At 37.2% G+C, this 14,117-nt stretch overlaps 1 protein-coding gene across 1 annotated transcript; it reads left to right on the forward strand.

Moving 5' to 3' along the window:
* The first annotated feature begins 1,456 nt into the window (after positions 1 to 1,456).
* Positions 1,457 to 13,990, forward strand: ddx39ab (DEAD (Asp-Glu-Ala-Asp) box polypeptide 39Ab). Its single transcript, XM_079814654.1, has 10 exons — positions 1,457 to 1,736; positions 3,443 to 3,651; positions 3,728 to 3,855; positions 6,854 to 7,130; positions 7,220 to 7,338; positions 10,269 to 10,400; positions 10,572 to 10,681; positions 13,082 to 13,226; positions 13,308 to 13,455; positions 13,778 to 13,990. The coding sequence occupies exons 2-10, from the start codon at positions 3,444 to 3,446 to the stop codon at positions 13,792 to 13,794; spliced, it is 1,284 nt and encodes a 427-aa protein (XP_079670780.1). The 5' UTR covers positions 1,457 to 1,736; position 3,443; the 3' UTR covers positions 13,795 to 13,990.
* The last annotated feature ends 127 nt before the right edge of the window (positions 13,991 to 14,117 follow it).

The following is a 14,117-nucleotide window of genomic DNA, read 5'->3' on the forward strand; positions in this document are numbered from 1 at the left end:
GAAATGAACAGTGTTGCCACAGTTACTTTGAAAAAGTAATCTGATTACTGATTACTCCTTTAAAAAGTAACTTAGTTACTTTACAGATTACTTAATTACTGATTACTCCTTTAAAAAGTAACTTAGTTACTTTACAGATTACTTAATTACTGATTACTCCTTTAAAAAGTAACTTAGTTACTTTACAGATTACTTAATTACTGATTACTCCTTTAAAAAGTAACTTAGTTACTTTACAGATTACTTAATTACTGATTACTCCTTTAAAAAGTAACTTAGTTACTTTACAGATTACTTAATTTGAAAAGTAACTAAGTTAGATTACAAGTTACTTTATTAGTTACATTCAGCAGTTGCCGACCACACCATTTGTGCCAACACTCACTTTATTGGAAGTGCATTTTTAACAGTAACATCAACAATGTATCTCCTGACAAGTTGAAATTAAAAAAATATTTCCTGGAAAAAAAAAACATTTAATAAAGACAGTCTTTCTTGACTTCACTTAACATAAATACTCTCCCCGAGACGCAAGAAGAATTCAAAAATATATATATTTTTACTAAGGAAAATGACAAAAATAGTAACTCACAGTGACTTGGATAAATTACTTTAATCTTGATTACTGGTTTGGAAATAGTAACTCGTTACTGGAAAAAAGTAGTCAGATTAGAGTAAGGTAACGCGTTACTGGCATCACTGGAAATGAAGATGCTGTTTGCTGTTTATAATGGGGGTATCCTTACACTATCAAACGCTCTAAACATCTGATAAGGTTTTATGTATAGAAATATAAGAGAAAAATAGCCTTCATTTGTTTACCAAAGCACATAAACACAGACAAATTCGACATGTATAGTCTACTACACCCTGCAATATTTGGTCTCTCGTACTAAAATACTTCTCCAATACTTTAGAAAACTGATAAAGGTCGTCAAAACATAATCACACAGAACAACATAACAAAAGCGTACCATTTACCATGAATTAAGAAACATATATTATGGTAATACTACCACCATAGTATTTTAAGGGCAATATTTAGCCTTGATTTGAATTGGTTAAGCCACATAAGAAAAAACATGCTTTGGTAAATCTTAATTATGAAATACTAAGTCATAATTAAAAGATTAAATGTAAAAAATTGTGACATATTAAGTAATATGACATTAACAAGTAGAAATGTCATAGGTCATTACACCAATATGGGATTTTTAGGCATAATTTCGACGTTTGTCATAATTTCTTTCTATTTTTAAGTACTAATTCTGATTTTTAAATAATAATTTCGATGAAGTATGTAAACATTTCGACTTTTTAAATCACAATTATGATTTTTGATGAATGGCGCAAGATATAAATAATTAAATTGGAGTTCACTGTTTTAAGTCTTTATATATTTATATATTAGGAATTTAAATATTCCTTCCTAAACTAGAAACTATAATCAAACGTCACCTTCACGAACTTCATAAGAGAGCTACAAAAATCCCGCCCACCTCAAAATGCGCCCAACGCGAGCACGACTTCAACGCCCCACAGCTCCAGTTCCACCGTCCAATCGCGACACAGGTACATTTAACGCGGGTGAGATTGACGCGTACGCGAGCCAATGAGCGCGCGCGTTCTTCAGGAGGCTGGATTTCCGGGCGGTAGTATAAACTGAGGCCTGGCGCGTGCGGTTTTGAGACAGCAGTGCTTCATCATACGTATTCCTCGCGCACCGTCACAAACAGGTAATGCAAATGTATTTCTGAATTAAACAAAGCACGTTTTCCCACCTCTCGGCTTTATTTATTATGCGTATAGATCTGCGTGTTGTATTTAGCGCGAAAGTGTATTGTGAGATCGAGTCGTTGTCATTGGCGCGTTAGCTGCGCGTGCTAACAACAGCGCACGCGAGAGCGCGCGTGTTTATTTTCACTTGTTATAATTTATTTCGGTGTTTCTCTGAGTCTATACTGTTAAGTCACATTAAACATAAGCCCGTGTGTGAGTTTTAATTTATTTTGCATGCGTTTCCCTCATATTGTCCAGTAAACGCCGCTCTATTGTCCGCCGCGCGTTCGCGACGAAACGTTCGTTACAGGAGCTCCACAACTACACTAATTTGAATTTCTCTGTTGCTGAGCAACACAATAACCGTCATTTGCCTTTTAATATCAACACATAATTTCGTGTTAAAACGTGCGTAACACTAACGTTTATGGTCGAGTGTCTTTTAGCTGTTTGTAAACTGGGCCCAATAAATCCGCTCCAGTTTCGCTGGACGAGTAACAATGGATAAATCGTAACATCGCGCTTTTTTGTGTCTGTATTGTATTTTTGTACTTGTCTATGAACAATGTGCTCAGTTAACATACAATATGGGTTACACTTTATTTTTATGTGACGTAGTTACATTGTACGGATACGTACTACGTAATATTGCTTGACTTAGTAACGTTACTTACTATAGAGTCACGGTTTTATTGCGTTACTTGTAACGTGAAGTAAAATGTACTGTTGTTACTATAGTAAGTACATACTATAGTAGCAACCCTAAAAAAAGTGTTGCCAAAATATGCTTCCAAGGCCATTTGGTCTTATTAAACTTATGAGCGTTATTTTTAAACGTAAAAAAGTAAATTTTGTGACTCTTTTGTCCACTTCTGTCCTGATTTATTCGAGGCGAGGGTCTATATGTGGGTAAATGTATGGGTTTCTTCAGATATTTCAATCTAATGGACGAAATAAGCTCACGCAATATTCAAATAAACATGCCGGAGACAGACAAGACCAGCCGAACACTGAGTGTGTGTTAGAAACCAGGAGTAGTGCTTGGCATGTTTGACCTCTTTAAACGGCAAAGTTTAAATCTTAAAGTGTATTTCTGGGTTTGTTTACATGGTTTGTCCTGTGTGGGACTGTGGGTAGTTACGTGTGTGCTTTTATTTCATGACTTTTGCCATGTTTACACCTGAAATTAATGTGTTTTGGTGGATTGGATCATTAGTGGATAGGTGTAAATGTTTTGAGCTTGTCCACTTTCGGCCACTTCAAGATTTCGACCGGATTGCTTTCATAGTGTAAACGCGCATGTTGTCGAATGTGTTCGGACAACCACAAAAGACCGTCTACTCTCCACCGACTGACCTAATGCGTGAATATTATGGGAACTGCGCTACGCTGAGCTTATTTCGTCTATTAGATTGAAATATCTGAAGAAACCCATACATTTACCCGCATATAGACCCTTGAATAAATCAGGACAGAAGTGGACAAAAGAGTCTCCCTCATCTACTTGTGATCCGATCGACTGAAACGCATCTTAATACCAGGTGTAAACAGGGCAATAGTAGCGACTATCTCAATAGTGTCGCTCCTTTTGAACCATGAAGGTGTTAATCTGTTGACTCTATTGTGCTCATTTATCGGGTCTTCTCGCCACTTTTGTCCCCAGAATGGCTGAGAATGATGTTGAAAACGAGCTTCTGGATTACGAAGAGGACGAGGAGCCTCAAGGAGCCCCAGAAAGTGCCGCTCCGGTGGGCAAGAAGGAGGTGAAGGGCTCGTACGTCTCCATCCACAGCTCGGGCTTCAGAGATTTCCTGCTCAAGCCGGAGCTGCTGAGGGCCATCGTGGACTGCGGTTTTGAGCATCCGTCTGAAGGTGAGGGACGCTGGTCCTGTTAGCATGAGCCTATGATGACTAGTCCGTAGGTTAAACGTGACGTTTGTGTTTTTAGTGCAGCACGAGTGCATCCCGCAGGCCATCCTCGGCATGGATATCCTGTGCCAGGCCAAGTCCGGTATGGGAAAGACGGCCGTGTTTGTGCTCGCCACCCTACAGCAGATCGAGCCGGTGGAAGGACAGGTTAGTGTGTGACTTCTCTTTAGGGGTTAAACTACTAGTTACGAGTTTGAAAGTCCCTAACTCGGGGTTTCCCAAACTGCTGATGGAAAGCTAATCATTTAATTGTAATGTAAAAATCTAAGTGAAACTAAATAAAATGTAGTTGACATCAGATAGCCGTGAACGTGCGCCTGTTACTTTACATTTTTAATTAAAACGTTCACCATTTTATCTTCATTTGATTGGTTGTCTGCATGCCACTTGACTAGCATGTTAAATTATTGAAATATTAATGTAAACTTGAGCTAATTCGGTTTAATGGTGTTTTTGTTTGCGTGTCATGTGCTTGAGTGTTAATAATTGAAACACTAACATGATTCAATCTTATATAAAATAAGGTTATTTATATTCTTTTTAAATTAATGTAAACTTAAAATAAATGTGCCTATTCTTTAGTTTTTCCTGCGTCTTATGGTCATGAGTGTTATTGAAATATTAAATCAAAATGTTTTGAAATCGAACGATTAAAATTAAAAATTAAAATGAACTTTATTTCTGTCACCTGACCATTAACCAACATCATATCAATGAATGTTAAGTGTGGTACTAAATTTAAATAATAAATTAAAATGAATAAATTGTCTACATATAAACTACTAAAAAATATATAATTTATTTTGGGTAGTTTATCTGATCTGCTTTTCTTGTGACCATTAACCGACAGAATGAGTTTTCAGCTGTTAAATTATTTAAATATTAAACGACTAATAATTTTCATCAAGTTAATATTAAATTAAAATCTCAATGTTTAAATCATTTAATAATTTTTAGTAAGTTATTTTTAACTGCCTGTTCATTAACCAACAGGGAAATGTGACGTTACCTTTTTTAAAAAATATTTACTTTAATTTTATTAAAATTATTTGACTGTCACTTTTAAATTAAAACAAAATAACCCTTATTTTATATTATTGATATAATGCAAACTTAAAGTAGGCCTAATTAATATCTGCGTCTCATGTGTGTGCATGAGTGTTGAAATATTAAATCAATCTAATATTAAATGGATAAATTGATATAAAACCATTCAAATACAACTTGCTGCAAAAGATGTCATGTGACCATTAACCAACGTCAGGAACGTGAACATGAGTTTTGGTGTTAAATTTAAATATATTAATGTATTTAAAATGAAAGAATTGTTTTGAAACACTTTGTAAGTTTTTATCTGATCTGCACTTCATGTGACCTTTTAACTGACAGAACCGTCAATGTGATTTTGTGGTGTTACGTTTTTTTTTTTTTCATTTTACGTGATTCAAGCGTGCTTTGAAAATAAAACCCTTACTAAAACGGGGCCAAATGGTCGCATTTTACGACTAAAATTATACGTCCAGTCGCACATGTGCGACCAGTAAATTTGCCTACTGTCGGTACTGGAGAAATTAAGAAAATACACTTACTATTTATAATTGATAGACGTTATATCTGGCAAATTCTATCTTTGGCAGCCGTTTCTATATGAGAGAATATTAAACCATTTGTCAGTGATGCATTTTTGCTATTCGCAATCCAGAAGAGAGAGCGAGCAAACTCACGTGGAGCTACAGCGAACACACTCAGCTTTAATGAGTGATGATGGCCAAGAGAACTACACAAAAGTTTATTCTGCTTAAACTTTAGGGCTGTGCTGTGATATTAATCTAATTTTATTTTCGATTTCGGCTTTCAAGGATTATAAAAAAGATGATATGAGGTAAAACTATTCCTATAGTCGTGTTCGTCGAGCTCATCTTCCCTTCACAGCTGCGCTGTCATTTCTTCCTAAACGTCAGAATCAGGGATTGTTGTAAACTGCAGTCTCTCTACTGTTGCTAAACTGCGGGATGTGTTTGATACTAAAGAGCTATTAAATGCACAATCCGCACAAGAGACGCTGTTTCCAACTTCAAGGCGGCTTATGCGTGTGTGCTGCGAAATGGACCGGCTTGCACTTTATATTTTAGGCTTCGTGTGCGAGTCTAAACTATCAAATAAACAACAAATAGCCGGTGTCAAAATGACCGGATTGGAGAGTAGTTATTTTAACAGTTTATATCTTAAATGGGCGTAAATAGTTTGGAGAAATAGGAGAATATGATATTATTAGTTCTACATTCGGTCTTAAAGGGGCAGCGTCTAATAAACCTGCTGACGATTGAGCCATTAAAAGAGAAATTCACATCTCTTGAATGATTAACTTTAGCTTTTATAAGCATTAATCTATTAATTTATACAGTGAAAACTATGCAGTGTTGTTTTACATTTCATTACTTTATTAGATTTCTTTGTAGGTTTGTTCTTTCAAAGTCATATTAATGTTAGCAGACCTTCCGAATGCCTGCACACTGGTCCATTTACACATAGATGTTTTATATTTTTGTTCAAACATTGCTGTTTCTTTTGCTTTAGATATTTTACTTTTCAGATTATAAAGCCATGCTAATATGTTCTTAATTGTTTTAGTTTTCATAAAAAATAAAAAAATACAGTATTATAAAAAGAACCGGTAAGAATACCGTTAAAGTACCGGATCGATAAGCAGTATCGGTAAGAGTAGTAATACCGTTAACCTTAACGATACCCATCCCTATTCGTAATACAGTGGACATTAGTAGATTTGGTTAGCATGTTGATTTACGGTGTGCGCCCTTACATTTTCTGGTTGTGCCCCTAAAATGTTCAGTTGGGGGTCATTGTGCTCCTAGTGAGAAGTTGGTCTGGAGCCCTGTAAAAACAATTTTAATGTTCATGTGACGTGCAAATACACAGAACTGTGTAAAACATACAAGTGTTAAATTATTGAAATATTAAATTAAGATTTAACCGTGACTTTTTTTTTTTTTTTTACACGTTTGGTTTAGAAACCAAACGTTTTCATAACCGTTATTCATGCAGTTTTACAGGTGTAATATTCAAAACTCAAGACTGTGAAGAGTTAATTTAACTCTGCGCCTGTGATGCGTTTCCTGTGGTCCAGGTGTCGGTGCTGGTCATGTGTCACACGCGTGAGCTGGCCTTTCAGATCAGCAAGGAGTACGAGCGCTTCTCCAAATACATGCCCACGGTCAAGGTGGCCGTGTTCTTCGGCGGCATGTCCATCAAGAAGGACGAGGACGTGCTGAAGAAGAGCTGCCCTCACATCGTGGTGGGGACGCCGGGCCGAATCCTCGCGCTGGTCCGCAACAAAACCCTCAACCTGAAGAACGTCAAGCACTTTGTTCTGGATGAGTGTGACAAGATGCTGGAGCAGCTGGGTGAGCGTCCGCATGGAGTCCGTGTGACGACCGCTTGTTGAGCCGGCCAGGTGAATGAGTCGAATGACGATGTGTTTCTCTCTCTCCAGATATGAGGCGTGATGTTCAGGACATCTTCAGACTGACGCCTCACGAGAAGCAGTGCATGATGTTCAGTGCCACCCTCAGCAAAGAGATCCGCCCCGTCTGCCGCAAGTTCATGCAGGACGTGAGTGCCGTCGCTTCGCTTAAGAGCACCTGTTATGGCCTTTAAAATGTTCCAAATATTGTTTTAGAAGTCCCCAACAGCAGTTATGCATGCATGCAATGACAAAAAAGACTTTAGTTTTCTTATATGCATTTATTTTTACCTGTTTCGGCAGCGTTTCTCAAATGATTCCTTTAGTGATTCACTTTTCAAAACCCCGCCTTTAAGTGACACTAATCTGCGGTGATTGGTCCGATGACCCAGTCAGTTGTGATTAGGGTTGGGAATCGTGAGAAATTTTCCGGTTCCGGTTCCGGTTTCGGTTCCGCCTAACGATTCCGGTTCCGATTCCGGTTCCATTAAAATTATTACACAAATAGTGGTAAAGGAAAAAGGCACAATACGCAACTCAAACAATCCATTTTGTGTTTATTACTTGCTCTAAAATTAATTTACAGGTTGGCAAAGTCCTGTACTGCACATATATTACAGTATTAATTAAGCCATTCTTGCAACACATTGTTTTTCAAATGAACACCTCTGAAATTGTCTTATTACATTTTATCTCTCTGTCTCTGAATAAAACCAAGTTATAAATTATATTTATTAGTTATATTTATTAATTAGTTGTATATTAATTTAATAGTAATTCAGTTATTCAGTGAACTTGTAAATAATAAATTGCAATTCAGCATTAGGCTACAAAGGTAATTGTGCCTAAACGCTTACCTAAACCATGGTGACTCAACGGTTGACATATACATATATACATATATATATATATATATGCCTTACACTATAAATCTGGTATAAGCCCTGAGGCACTTTGTGCTGTAGCAAATGTTTTGTCAAATTGCTAGTGCAGCCTCCTTTGCATGTTATTAACTTTTCACATTTTGCTTCATTATCATTCATTCTTTGGAAATGAATCCATACTTGTGACTTTCTCTTCGCCATGCTGGTGGTCAACGAGAAAATATCTGACGCAAAACCGTGAATGTGTAGCGCGAGGGCTTTCAGGCTGAACTGCGTTACACTCCTGGAAGCGGCAGGCAACGTAATTAATATTCATGATGAGGTGAGCCAGGGTTGCCAGGTTTTCACAACAAAACCCGCACAATTGCACAATCGCTTCAACCCGCGGACATGAAACACAGCCCGCGGCAACAGTGGAAAGCGGGAAAACCACGGACTTGGCAACACTGGCTGTCACTCGCTATGAAAGGATTTGCTTCCAGCGCTTCGCACACACATTGCACCAGAACCGTTTTCGGAACCGAAACGTAGGAATTTCGCGCGGTTCTGGTATTTTTCAAAAATCAGTTTCGGTTCTGAATAAGAACCGGTTCTCGGTTCCCAACCCTAGTTGTGATTGGTATAGTCTGTGCAGATATTTTCGGAAACGGAGCGGCCATCAAAGTCTTACAGTGACAGTAATTTGTTAATATGTGTCAGGAGTTATGAATATGAAAACCGCGTCGGTACCGTTTGATTGTAATATGAGCCTCAGCTGATCTCATTCATAAACTCCTCTTCTCGTCACGAAGACTCGCGACAAATCAACATCCCTCAGGGCTTTTAGTTCAAAAGTGTGCAGATGAGGAGAAATATTGGTAGATTCTCATATGTCTGTGTCAAATTTCTAAACAGTTTTTTTATTTTTATTCAATACTTCCTCAAAATGCGCAGATATAGCCTAATCATGAGCGATTTGAGTCTCTTGTGTTGTTTTCAATTCATCCTGGCAGCCGGAGGGCGCTCTGTGCACATGTAGTCCATATACAGACAGACGAAGAAGAACCATGTGCCATAATAGAAGTCCATAATAAAAGCTTTCTGAGATCGCGAAACATGCAAATAGAGACATTTGAAGACTACTAAACACAATCGCGACAATGTATGGTTTGTCTTTCAGCCACTTGGGCAGATAAGATGAGAAGTTTTCTTCCTTGAAACGGTCAAAATGGTTTGTTTTTTTGTAAATGTTTATGCTAGTACGTAATCTTATTTCAGCTAGTTTAAGGCAACATTTCTCCTTTTCTAAGTAGTAATATAATAATCTTAACTATTTCGACTTAAAGATACACTGTGATATTTTCCCCCATCTAGCGGTGAAAAGATATATGACCATCCAGTGAATATTAGTTTCTCTTCCTCTCAATTCCGATTTCGTTTTAACTCCTACGGTGGCCGATTTAGTCCAAGTTTAACATGGCTTCCAGTTCGACCTCGTCCACATTCGACACGGTGCCATCGAGTGTTAAAACGCCAAAGGCGAAGCTTGAATTTACGGGTATGTCCCTCTTTGGCTAATGTACTTTCAAGATGGAGGGGCAACATGGCGACCCGCATTCGAACCCTCACCCGTATGTATTTTCAATAAACTTACGAGAATACTTTATTACTTGAAAGAAGTAAATATACATTAATGAGCACATATATTTTTGAAAGAACTAAGTGTTTTTAGCTAAGAATAAACTAAAAAAGTTACAGTGTAACTTTAAGAATAAACTAAAAAGCGCTTTTTTTTGTTTTATTCAATTTCTATGAACTAAAAACGAACCGTTCTGAATGATTCAAGGAAGCAAAAGTACACCATGTGAGGAGGAGAAAATAAATATAATTTAAGCTAGTTTTAAGGCAACAGTTATTTTCGTTGTTTTTTTTTTTTTATGAAATTAAGTTTCTTTTCTTGCACGGTGAATATTTGTACTATTTGCTTTCGTCAATCGGTTTAAATTGTCTAAATTAATACTTGAACTAGACCTTAATAAAACCTAAATGGATGTTTAAACTAATGCAAAAATTTAAATTTAATGGCCTCTTTGGTTTCAGTGCAAGTTTTATTGAATTTGAGCATTTATAAGTCATCGTCAGGCTGTCTTAATCTTTATATAAAGACTATAATATGCGTGAAGAGCGTTCGGTCTGAAGTTGTGGTGTGTTTTCAGCCGATGGAGGTGTTTGTGGATGACGAGACGAAGCTGACCCTTCACGGTCTGCAGCAGTACTACTGCAAACTGAAGGACAGCGAGAAGAACCGCAAGCTCTTCGACCTGCTCGACGTCCTGGAGTTCAACCAGGTGAGAGTTTGGCCCAATGCTCATTTATTCCTCTGTCCAAAGTGACTTGATCGAACTCTTTGCATGTGGTTAGAATGTGTCTGCTTTCCCAGCGTTCCTGTAGATTGTGGTTTCTCTCAGAAAGGCTTGAGCTTGTGTTCTTGAGGGTAATATTCTGTGTTTGTCCTGCAGGTGGTGATCTTCGTGAAGTCTGTTCAGCGTTGTGTGGCTCTTTCACAGTTACTGGTGGAGCAGAACTTCCCCGCCATCGCCATCCACAGAGGAATGGCACAGGAAGAGAGGTGTGTGTGTGCTTTAACTCAGTTTGACACATGAAACCAGATTCACAAGCGCTTGTCAGGCCAGAGCTCTTTAATCTACAGCCCCACACCCTTTTTTTAAAGTATATTTTTTTTAATGGTACATTTGCATGTTTGCAGTTCAATTTGTTTTTATATATTGTTTCTTAATTGTATCTGTTTTAATTAATGGGTTAAAGTATATTTTTAAAGCATGTTTTGTTTCATACAATTTAATTGTATTGTAACCCCACAAGTTTTAAAATTAGCACAATTTAAAGTGGTTAATTAAGTACATTTTTTAAACCTTTTTTTTTCATGTTTGTAGTTTTGGTGGGTTACAATCAGTGTTGGGAAGTAATGCGTTACCGTAATTTTATTTCTTTAGTAACAGAGTAAGTTATTTCCAAAATGGTAATTTAGAGTATAGCTCCAAAGGCCAGAACATTATTTTAAGGCTGGATGTGAAAAACACATTTAAAAACAATGTCATGAAATAGTTGCATGTCTCCTACCAACAGCCTGCACATGATCTCCGCATAAGCACTTTAATAACACGAGTGTTTATGTTCACAAACCACTATAATTTGAGTAGGCAAGCATGTGTGAGATTTTGGCATGGCATCCAGTGCGAATAATAATAAGCCTAACCATTGCTTTACCTAAAGCAGCAAAACATGTTTTCAAATTCTGAATGGGTAGTGTGAGACCGCTATGAATTAAGAGTGACAGTTTAGTTATTATAAAAGGTTTATGCACTTTTATGAGAGTATTCGCGAGAGTGCAGAGTTAGGCTCGTACACTAGTAAAAATCGCTGAAACATCCGAGTTTTGCTCAAACTTAACGCCTCTGATTGGTCATTAGCATTCATGAACTCAACACAATCTATTTTTTTTTTTATACTTAAAACAAAAGGTAAGTGACACTTGTAGAATATTTACTGTGACATATATACAAATAATTTTAATCAAATCAAATGTCCATGGTTTGCTCAAGATCCTCATATTTTCAGAGTCTCGGCCAACAGATAAATACAATCTTTATTGTAGTTCAGTGGCAATAAACATTTTCTTTCATGGTGTTTTAAGCTTTGAACTCATGAACCCCAGTTTTGTGTGAACCCTTGGTTTTAAAGTCATTCCCTTATGCAATTAGACGCCTCTGTAACACTTGTTCGGTCTTCGTTTGGGAATTACACTCAGGGTCTTTGGGGTCTCCACAGAGCCCAGGCAGCAAAATGTAATTTTGTAATAGTTTTTTTTTGTGTTAATTTTTTTTTTTTAAATTTTACTCTTTACTGTTTTTACTTGACATCTGTGCACTTTTTTGAGTATTTATTATAATTTTTGAATTTGTATAAATTTTTTTTAATGGATTTTCACACAATCAGTTATGTAAAATTCACTTTATAAAAGACCCAAATTTCTAACTTTTATTCATGGGGATAACATGGATAATTTGATATGGTTAGGTGTAAGATTTTTGCCCATCTTTTGGAAAATAGTAAAAAAAAGACTCAACTATTTGCTACATACTATTTGACTGATTGAAAGACATATTTTCACAAGTATTTTTCAGTTGTATTCATATCTAAATGTTATGAAATCACAATTATAAAAATAAACATTAAATTGTCAAAGTTTAGCTTTTTTTTTTGTACTGAAATCTGTTACATTACGATTACAATCTACCCTGACCATGAGAAGTTGGAGTCTTTAGAGTTTATCATTTATTTCAAACTGATTTTCTTATTCTACAAATTTAATCTACACTTCAGTTACTAACTCTAACAGAAATTAAGTTACATTACACATTGAGTAAAAATGCACAACATGAACATTAAAATGCAATGAACTGAACAGCAATAACAAATGTAATCCCATGTGTATTTTGCATTGTGGATGTTTTATGCATTGTTGGAAGTGCCACTTAATTTCTGTATGCGTGTTTTCTGTTTTTGAGGATGAATTTTGTCCTTTTTCTAAGCCCTGAGTGTGACTTTTTTTTTTGTCACGAACATAAAAACAGATATCAATCCAATTAATTTTTTTATTTGTAGATCGAGAGTGACAACCGTACAAAGTCTCATGCCATTCAGACAAAGGAGTTTTATTTTTTTTGAGCAAACGTCTTTTCGGGCTCAGAAAAGACCCTAGAATGAAGCCGTTTAATTGCTTGATGCATCTCGAAATAATAATTTGTGTACTTGCTAGGATTATAGAATTGGCATTTACCCTCCAGCTCTTTCTTTATTTCTGCAACTCCTGTAATTCCTCAAACGTTTGCGATCAGCCCTTCAGTGTTTTTGACGTATGTGTTGCAATGGCGTTCGTCTCCTTGTGTTCTTTAAGGACTCTCACATGGTGAAAACCATCATCTGATGTTTGAATCTCTGCTCGCAGGTTGTCTCGGTATCAGCAGTTCAAAGACTTCCAGAGGAGGATCCTAGTGGCCACGAATCTGTTCGGCCGAGGCATGGATATCGAGAGGGTCAACATCGTCTTCAACTACGACATGCCAGAGGACTCAGACACGTACCTCCACAGGGTACGACTGCAGCCGCGCGTCTATCAGGGTTTCTGAGCTGTGAAGGGCTGACTCTCACACACTCTCGTCTCTCGTTCTCAGGTGGCTCGTGCGGGTCGCTTTGGCACCAAGGGTTTGGCCGTCACATTCGTGTCCGATGAAACGGATGCCAAAATCCTGAACGACGTGCAGGACCGGTTTGAGGTCAACGTGGCCGAGTTACCCGAGGAGATCGACATTTCCACTTACAGTGAGTCTTCGGTCCCGTGTGTCTTGAGCATGAAGGAATGAACCCTGATAATATCTGCTTCCAAAATGAATGCAACCCGAGCGGTTTGATGAATTGATAACTGTAATATTGGAGGCTAGTTAATTGGATATTTTGAGGTTATTTGCATTCTTGGTTTCCCAGAATACAATGGTCTTGATCAATCAAATTTAAGTGTCATCCCAGATATTGCTTTATCCTACTTCCCAGTTTGGTTTCTTGCCAAATGCTTCAAGCCCTCATAAATGGGGACCAGCTTTAGTCTTGTGCGTTTCTGAAGTGACGTTTATCTCTTTCTCCGCAGTTGAACAGTCCAGATGAAGGTCTCAGCGTTTCCAGAACCGCAGCTGTTGGATTGCGGCGGGACGATGAACCTCCGTTTTTAAAAGCCTCCTTTTTACCTCAAACCCACAATTGTTTTTACCGCTTCTCACGGGCGAGATGTCTGTTTTGATTTTGTCATAAAATCATGTTTTTGTTTTGGGGTTTTAATGGAATTAAAACTTTTTATATACTACACCTTGGCTGGCTGTGTTTGTCTTCTGAAAAAAAAGTGTTCCTTTTTTTATTATTTTTGGTTTTTATTGGGTTTCGAAATTTGCTTTAGTACGTGTTTCTAGTAATGCATAACTTATGCTAATTTT

Source organism: Gobio gobio (genome assembly GCF_949357685.1).
Source record: "Gobio gobio genome assembly, chromosome: 1".
NCBI lineage: Eukaryota > Metazoa > Chordata > Actinopteri > Cypriniformes > Gobionidae > Gobio > Gobio gobio.

Excerpts from the sequence above, each read along its gene's own strand:
- ddx39ab (XM_079814654.1), top strand. The coding sequence starts at position 3,444 with ATGGCTGAGAATGATGTTGAAAACGAGCTTCTGGATTACGAAGAGGAC. Across the intron at positions 3,856-6,853 it reads TCGAGCCGGTGGAAGGACAG|GTGTCGGTGCTGGTCATGTG; the intron begins GTTAGTGTGTGA and ends CCTGTGGTCCAG. Across the intron at positions 7,131-7,219 it reads CAAGATGCTGGAGCAGCTGG|ATATGAGGCGTGATGTTCAG; the intron begins GTGAGCGTCCGC and ends CTCTCTCTCCAG.